Source organism: Bombus impatiens, unplaced genomic scaffold (assembly GCF_000188095.3).
Source record: "Bombus impatiens unplaced genomic scaffold, BIMP_2.2 scf_0321, whole genome shotgun sequence".
NCBI lineage: Eukaryota > Metazoa > Arthropoda > Insecta > Hymenoptera > Apidae > Bombus > Bombus impatiens.
In genome coordinates, this window is record NT_176740.1 from 1,039,953 (window position 1) to 1,049,497 (window position 9,545).

Consider the following 9,545-nt stretch of genomic DNA (forward strand, 5'->3'; position numbering starts at 1 on the left):
CGCTCCTGCGCCTCCGCCACCGCCGCCGGCCCAGGATCTCGTTCAGCCCGACAGACCCATCGGATATGGTGCCTTTGGCGTTGTCTGGTGAGTCGATTATATCTATAACTATTTGCTTCTTTTTTTTTCTTACCTCGTGCTTCTTTTATTTATCTCCATGTTTTTTTTCGCGACGTCCGGACGTTGTTGTATAAAAACGATCGTCATATAAAAGAAAATGATGTTCTGGGTGGGACGTAGATGGCACTCGTATTACTTTTAAAAGTTGTTGTTTTAAGCATTGTAAAACTTTCTACCTACAAATAGGTACTACTGTTTAGTTAGAAGTAGAAATACGAAAAGATACACGAAATGGTACGCAAGCTTCCGTTGTACGAACTACGGTCGCACGAAGTTTTAGTTGCATGAACGCGTTCTCGTAATGAACGTACATATACAGATATTTGCGTCTGTTCAGGGGAAGAACTCGATAAGTCACTCTTTCTATTTTGTACAGAGGATTAAGGATTACCAAAATTGTCTATATACATTTGGCTTTGGAGGTAAACGCGTGGCTATCTCAAAATTTCGTCCAATCATCGACTATTTTTAGGATGAACATTTAGTTTTTTTGTATCGCATCGCATTAAAATTCTCCTGTTTGTTCATAAAGAGACATTAGAATCGGTAAACAAAAAAGGAATGTACTTATCGTGTTTTTCTGCTGTGATCTTTACACGTATGGAACGCGATATGGAAACAACGTAAACAAGATGTACCGACATGCTCGATTTTAATTTTCCGAACTTGGAAATCATTCGGTTACAGCAACTGTTTTATGCTGCATTATATTCGCGAAATAATCTTCCGGTGTATCAAGTTCGTCGGTCGACAGTTAAATATTCGAGTAATTTTGTATTCCATTTTACTGTGCGCCCACGGGCTCGACGTTAAAACAGGAGGAAAAAAATATTAATTCGAATTGAAAATTCTGTCAGCAAATTTCACTGCGCGGCAATTCGCGTGCAGCATGTCGAAGCAATATGTAATTAACGTGGAAGTTTGGAGTGCGCGCGCGGCCGCGCTTTCGAGCTCGACAAATTTTCTAAACATTTTAATCCCGGGAAACGGAACGTTCGACTAATTAGCGCCACTTTCCACGTTCGCTACGCGTCGAACGAGAGCTCTCCGACGATCGCTAGAGAGTAAACGCACTTTCCTTCTTAGCGTGTGTATAAATCGTTGCCTCTTTTCAACCCTGTATAATTTGCGAGTTCGATAAACAGCTGTTACTATGTTTTTCCCCGTCCCTTTCGTGTCTCTATAGTTCAGAAATTGAGTATGACTAGTTGTTAAAATGGCGTTTCCACATTTCCACATATTCAACGTTGAAAGTTTCTTTCGTTTATAGAAACACGTATGATACGAACGAGAAGTCTATACATGTATAATGTACACTTCGTTTTTATTGTAGTGTAAAATGATACAGAAGTACGATTATTTTGCTTTTGGTAAAATAAAAAAGCCGGCTTTTCTCGTGATATTACACGTCGAAAGTAATTACATATATACGAGATCTCATTAAGATAACTTGTACTTTTTTGGATAGAAAACAGATATGAGAAAAAGATTTTATTTGCGGTTTAAATTGACGTGAAATTATCTCAAACATGGAAAAGATATTTACATAAGCGCATTTCTTTTTCTATATTAAAACTTGATTCTCAACGATTTTTTGTAATTTTTGCAGCATTATTCTCGTTTAGGAACGATAGTAGCTCTTTTTTTGCTTAACTTTACTGTTTATCTAAGTGAATTACCACGGTATAGTGTATTGGCAATTTAGAGACGTGTATCGTAAATTACGTTCGTAGATTACGAAAATGTAGTAAAGAAAAAGCGTGCATGTTTCGAGAAGCTAACAATTTAAAATTATGTACACGACAATTTCTTGCAAACATGCCACGAATAGAACGACGCATTGTCGTCGTTCAACTTCGTTCGTTTGATTTATCTCCCTTTAAACTTTAAGCGACACGTGGCGCCCCATTAAATTTTATTTCTGGACACGTCTATCGGTCGTATCGCGTTCTCCGAAGCTTCTTCGCGTTTCCGTGGGTCGTGCTCGGGCATTCGGAACGGTATCGATAATCCTGCAATTCGATAATCGACAAATTGCCAGCGGAACTCGATTTCGGGAAATTTTTACAGCGCCCACACGCGTAGAATTATGGACACTCGTTCCGGCTCATTTATTCCTGACCGGTTACCGATACTAGGAAAAATTCATTTCCTATCGATCGGAATTACAGACATTTTGGATTTTTATTCGGTTCAACGGCGTTCATATTTCAGAAAGTATATACAGTGTGATCAAGTAATTATGGTGTAATTGGCAAGGGAGCGACTTTACAGGAAAAAGTGAATCGAAGACGTAGAATAAAATGTTCTAGTAAGACTGACCAGGCTAATTCTCAACCAAACACGTTCAAAGTGCATTTTCTTGAAAACGAGGCCATAAATGAGAAAATTGTATTTCACGTTTTTCGTTTACTATAGCACGTAGAATATCCGTCTGTTGATCGCTCGCTCGTATTTAGTCGATAATTAGCCAACTTCGCATATGCTAAACAAGTTTTCGAATTCGATTTGTATTGATTTGTTTTTTCACGTGGAATTACCACCTTGTCAGTTATGCCACGATTTTTGACGTACCCTGTATACGTATGCGTACGTGTGAATCCGATAAAACGTACACTTTCCGTGGCAAATGTCTGAGAACATAATATAAATGGCGAGTTATCCGTTCAACAGATATAATAAACTACTAGATCGAGTGTTAATTTATCTTACGGTACGAGGCGCCACTTGGACTTATTTTCTTTTAATTGGCTCGCGGTCAGCGTGCGTTTGGGTAAACGCGTGTTTCAGCGCGGTTAATTCTCCGGCAAATAATGGCAGCACTGGGTCTCTGTTTACGCGACAAGAGTTTGCTTTCCACTGTCAAGGGTATTCACTGGTAACACAGTGCTCCGAACGTTTTAATGGACACGTAATTATCGGCTGATTTCGATTTTTCTTACCAACCGTTAAAATTACGCGATCGTGCTCTGTCGTCGCTGCAACTAGCTCCTTGAGCGAGTTTAAATTCAATTGCCATTTGCTTGCACACAGTTTGCACGTCGCTCGCCTTGAATTGTAAATGATTGTATCTCTAAATAAGCGAACTTGGAATCCGCGTATGTTTCTCAGAAAAAGTTTTTCGTTCATGGTGTATTTCGTAAGGAAGGATTTCATACAATGGATGATAATACCGGCAGTTTTTTTATTTATAAAGATACTCGAAAAATTTATCTACGTGCGATAGCTCGCGAAAATATTTGCACCATACCATAGGAAATTTTTACCACTACACGTGTATTATGCAAACTTATTGAAATTTTATAAAACGGAACGAGACATGATCTATTATCGCGATTAATCCACGAAGAATTAATCGGCATGAATAAGTAGTCTTAGACGTAAATCTTTACCAACACGTTTGCCACTTATCATAGGTGGTAATGGTTGATGCGCAAACAATTATAATCAACGATAAAGATGGTTTAAATATTGCGATGTACTAACATAACGAATATTTGGTTGTTCGAACACTTTGCCGAACTTTGCGAAGCGTGTGCTTGCGATAGATATTCTGTAGCTTCTACGTACAATCTCAGTTTTCTTCCAAATTTGACCAATATAATCGTGACAATCGTGATTCGTTTCAGCGCCAATGAAATTTCAAAATATTTTTTAAAACACAGGTGAAATATATTCACGAAGAGTTTCTACAATTTTCGTCTTCTTTACTCTACATATATACAAGACATTAATTTGAATGAAATTGAGCTCGAGAAAAAAGTTTGAAAATACAGAGGATGGTCGGTAACAACGCGTCGCGTGGCGCTTGATTTCTTTGTTTACCGATAAGAGGCGAGCAAACAGGAAACGCGCCGGCTATTCGAGGGTTCGCGTGTCTCGCGTGCAAATGTTGCACGCCGCGGCGTAAATCTCCGATTTTCAATGGCGAGTGCAATACATAACGAGAACCGGCTGATGAAATGGAGAGAGACAGAGAGAGAGAGAGAGAGAGAGAGAGAGAGAGTACCGCGAGAGAAATTACGAGTTCGCTGGAATGTCCAATAAATTACTGATGAACGTAAACAAAATAAAGTTAACTAGTGTCGTAAGATAAAGCGCAGGATTACCATGGGGAGAAATATATCGTCGACAGTCGGACGTGTCATCGTTTCATTTACATACGAGGATTTAAAGCGACGCAGAGGCTCGCCAGAGATCGTTCCGGTCTTTCGTTGCGTTTATGTTAGGAATTGTTCTAGAAAATTCCCTAGACCCGAGAGTTCGTTTTGAAAGCATCTAGGAAATATTTTCCGTGTCGCCTTTTGTCAACCAGGGAAATGAACAAGAGGGATTAGGTATGATGGAATTTTTCTTTTGTTTTCTCCGTTATAGGTTTACCTGGTTAGCGATGAATCATCGAGGTTCCTAGCGAGGATTTTGGTCGAACGTAAGAACGAAAAAGAAACTGAGTGTGATTTAAGAACCACGCAATAATTTCGTCGTGACCTGCGGTCGGTATAATTACCGTTAGCTTGCCTGAACCGGATGCCCGATGGATTTTGTTGCTGTATTTGGTTTATTGTCGTTTCTGGATAACCGTTTGGCGTTGTAAAGTCTGCTGGGTACTTTGTGTTTCACGGCCGTTATTTACAAGCTCACGTATTGATGTAGCGTGTTCTTAATATCTGTGTCAGTGGAATAACTGTTTCATTGGGATAATGAGTCGGTTTAAACGAATGTCGTAAATACGTAAATATGTCGTCGCTACGAATTGCCATAATACCTGGGCGATAAACCCGAACATCTACTTGGACGAAGAACCAGGTCAAATTTCTGTTGTAGGTTTACATATAACGATAAACATTTGTATCGTTTTTCGTCAAACTACGATGGAAGTTACGTTTGTACATATTGGTATTTATTTTATGGATTTACGAAGCTACGTTCTAATCTAGATCGAACGTTATTTTTTAATAAATCCAGTTCGCACCACTAAGTTTTTATTTATCTTGCAACGCGTTAGAAAAACATTGAATGAGATTCATTGATATCGATTCGTTTCGTTGATAAAACGGCGCGATCAATTGCTCGTTAAACGCATCTGATGCTACCTTTCAATTCAGATATCGTTTTGCACGCGACAAAAACTCGTCTCAAACGATGGAAATTTTCTTTTTGTATCGCCGTTGAATCGTTTTAATTTCACGGACCAATGAGAGATATTGGCGTTGTAAAAAAGTTTATTTGGAAAGGATTCGCGAGTTTAAAGGGATGACCGCGTCCCTGACGTGATAAAATTGTAATTTCGGAGAATGTCGTAGGAAGAAAGCGCGGGAAATTTATTCAACGAGTCAGCAGTTTTCCGCGGCATGGAAAAGAGTGGTGGGAAAATGAAAGAGGGAGTGGGAGTCACCATGACAACCGCGGCATTCCAAGATAAGGAGGAATCGTGACCAGATTGCGTGTACGAGCTTGCATGTTTAAATGAAGAATGCGTACGACTACAGCACGGTGCTGCATGTTGCATAATATATTCGCTTTTTAAATGACAGATATACGTCGTGACGTATCGATGGTCAAAATCATTTAAAGACGAATGCTTTAAGGATTTAAATCGTAAATTTCTCGAATTCCCCACTCCACGAGTCTACAACTGAATCGTAGTTTCCGATCATCTCGACCGAGTAATCAGATGTTATTATCCTCGAGAGAAGATCGTAACGTTGTTGCCATAAGTTGCTCGTTTCTCTCTCGAGCGTACAAAATCTTGCCTGGATACAGTGACTCGCGAGAGTATTCGAACGTTCATCGTACGAAACATATGTGTACGTATATAACGTGCGAAGTATTTTGAAATTTTATTGCCACTATAACGCGACTATCGCGATTATCACTGATAACATTTGGAAGGAATTTTCACGTGCATGTAGAGGCTCCAAAATATTTGCGAACGAAGTGTAAAGAATACTTGGTATAAAAATTCATCAGCAACCTTACGTCCTATTAATTGTCAAAAAAAATACAACCAGCGTGGAGCACTAGGGGAAAGCAAAGTTCTCAAAAATTCGAGTGACAGAATCGCGATAAAAGATCCATTCAAAACTATTACGTCCCTCTGTTCTTTTTATTCCGTTGAACTCAATCAAGTGACTCTTGTTATTTCAATACACGCGTGTATGTACTTTTGCCACGATATTATTCCCCTTGTTCTCGTTTAATCCATTATTTCCAGAAAATCGTCAAGTTTTCACCCTTTCGATCGTAGTTTGAAGCTTTATTCGACATCCTTTAAAAAAAGCAAAGAAAACAGATACGAGTCGAAAGACAAAGGAAAAAAATACATATTCTTCTTTCAATTTCAATTATCGGCAGCGCACAATCGTGCAAGTGTAATCGACGACAATAGCCTGGGACCGGAAGCAGCCGGCATCGAGTAACCGCATTTAAATGACAAAGACGGTGTTTATTCGAAAAACGGGCTATTAACGTCAGCAACAGAGGGGTTTGGCGGGGTGGGCGGGGGTTCGCTATCCATAGGGAAAAATGTGAAAGCCACATTTTCACCTATTGTCGCGCGACCGCTTTTTAGCCTTGCGTGCACGGTCGCGAGGATAAGTGTTATTCGGATTTCATTCGCGTCCGCGTTTCCGTTGCAACATTGTGCCCAACCTGGGCTTTTCAGGGTCGTCCGCAAAGGATTGTTATTTCTGAACGCAGCATGGAACGTAACGCGGTAGATTCTCAAGTATATAAAAGGTTCGATAGGAAGAGCATTGTCGTATTGTTGCAGCTCTCTGTGTGGTTCGATGATGTACATTTTTGTTCAGGACAACGAAGTTTCGCTGTGGACGTTCCAACTGTTTCGAAACGGAGCTTTATCTACTTGGTTGTCGTCACGATTGTGTTAATCCTTCGTTTTCTTTATTCGCGTTGTTTTGTTCCGCTGTTTTCTTAGCGAAGTTGTCAAGGAAGCGAACGTACTTACATTATCATAGAAACAAAATAATTCTCTTCCTATAGAATCATCGAATAATAAACATATTCAATATCAATAGACGATTGGAAATTAGATAATATCTTGCGGAATATGTTGCTGTAAATTTTGTCGAAAATTTGTGCCATGGCTCTTTGTACTCGTGCAAATTACAATATCTCGTTGCTCGCTTCTTACACTCTTCGAAATCGATTCTCAACGTGATAATGTAAAATGCAATCGTTCGTTATCGACGTATAATCGTCATTTACGGTTTCGTAATTAAATTGTATCCCGAAACACAATGCAAATGTCCGGATATTTTTAGTATAACTCTTCTTCGTGCTATAGGTATTCGTTTCGGAAGATTACAGAGACGATTTGAATTACCTACGGCAAAAAGTACTTGGAAATACCTTAAACGTTTTTTTTACGATATACCTGTTGTTATTGAAAACATTATTCACGAACGTTCGAAGGGTATAAACGAGCATTTCCTGCGCGTTGCGCTTAATTGCATATCACAGTGTATAGAGTGTACACATTCATCACTGGAAAAAAGTATACTCCGTTAAGAAGCTACTCGTTATGTTCGAATTAATAAAAGCTGCTCTAAATTATGCGGATTCGAGTAACTATCAATTTATTCGGCTGTATAAGCAACAAGAAACGTCGGAAATTAGAGTGCAGCGTGTTTTAAATAAGAATGCAAGAGGGTGCGTTTCATTTTCCACTGGTATTTTCAGGTGTGAAGAAACGAAACGTGTCGTTGTGTACCGTATATTCGTCTATCCGGATTGTTACGTCGCTGGAAATCGGTTTAAGCGGATTACACCGCGGACCATGTATTCGCGTTAATTTAACAACCACCTAGGGACGAACTGCGAATCCTGGCAGCCGTTATTGATTTATTTTTTTCTTTTTATTTTTGTTTTTCGTTTTTCACTCATTAACCCATATGTCGATACTCCGTTGTCGTTTTGGACATTTAAATTTTATTTATATTACGACTTCAAATTTCTTATTTTCTTCGACAAATGATTTTTAAATTCAGTCAGTTGCTCGATATATCTCTTATCGATGTCTGCTCTAAATAAAAAAATTTGTTGCAAAAGGTAGCGAAATGGAAAGATAAATTCTATTACCGACGTCCGTTTAGTAAAGAGTTACATGAAATTGTTTCATGAAAATTTTATCAGGAAAACCACGCGGGAGAAACATAGGATAAGTGCACATTTTTTGATTTTCCGACTTTTATACCATTTCGCTATTTCATGCTAGAAAGAAGTTGACTGTAAGAAGAAGAAAACTTCGGATGTCGATATAAGAGTCGAACATCGTACGAAATTAATCGTAGGCATAATTCATTGGTTGAGACTCGTCTTAAGAAAGAAAGGAATAAAGCCTGTCTGAAGAGTGAATTTCGTAATTGCATAGGCTTAATCGACGATTCACTTCGGTAGGAGAAACGACTTACGCTGTTCTTGCAAAATAGTAATCGCAGCGAAACTTTGACTGCTTCATCCTCGTTGTGTCGTTGAACTTTGGGCCAAGTCCAAAAAGTTGAATCGCCAGCGAGCGAAGAAATTGAATTTCCGCTCTATTGGCAATCTTTCACGCCCGTAATCCGTCGTTAACGCGAGTACGCTGCAGCATTTTCTGAATTCCTCGTACATTTTCCTTTAGAAATTTGGATTCCTTATTAATTTTCCTCAAGATTGAAATCCTGCAGAATAATTCGATTTACTATTTACCCTATTTTCAGTTCGTAAATGGACAAAGAAAGTCGTGAATCGAACTCGAATAATTTTCCTTGCAAATATACGTATACTTTGTATCGCAGAGCGTAAAAGTACGCAATTTGCGAAAAAAGATGTTCGTCGATAGATATTTTTGTTGTGGTGCTTCAGTCGGAGCAGTGTATCGTAGTTAATTCTTGTTTATTTCAGATTTTGTATCTTTCTTGCTGCCTTTAAATCAATTCGAAGGTATTTGCCGTAGAATATCTCATTCGGTTTGATATTACGTTTCAAAGATATACGAAGATGTAGTAGTTTATTATTCATCGAGGATGACTACGCTTGTTTGAGATGAAAAGGAACGTTTCTCGATCTGCGAACGAGCAAGCGCATCGGACTCTATCGCTGTCCTCAATTAACGCGTTATCCACCTCAATATCGAGAAAGTTCGTTGACCCGGGAATCGTGTGCACGTTAGCCGATATCTGCGAGCTGCTTCTACTCTTTTTGGTATTCGATACAGAAAAGGCAGATTTCCATATCTGTTTCGAAATCGTATCGATTCAAACGAAAATCCAGATTCCCGATTAATCCTAAATATACGCGATAACAAACGCAATGCAGGCGATGCAAGTCATCAAATATTCCCTTTCGCGAGTAGTTTAATAGTCGTCAGTTGCGACAGAGGTTCGCAAAATTTTCTGCATGGGGGGAGGGGGGGGGGGGGCATC

At 39.2% G+C, this 9,545-nt stretch overlaps 1 protein-coding gene across 1 annotated transcript in view; it reads left to right on the plus strand.

The window, feature by feature from the left end:
* Position 1: 1 nt before the first annotated feature.
* LOC100748253 (serine/threonine-protein kinase NLK) overlaps positions 2-9,545 on the plus strand; it is a gene marked incomplete at its 5' end in the record, with an annotated part of 235,578 nt that continues 226,034 nt past the window's right edge. Inside the window, one exon of the mRNA XM_012385466.3 lies at positions 2-87. Within this exon, the coding sequence (XP_012240889.3) occupies positions 2-87 (86 nt within the window). The remainder of the gene's footprint in view (positions 88-9,545) is intronic.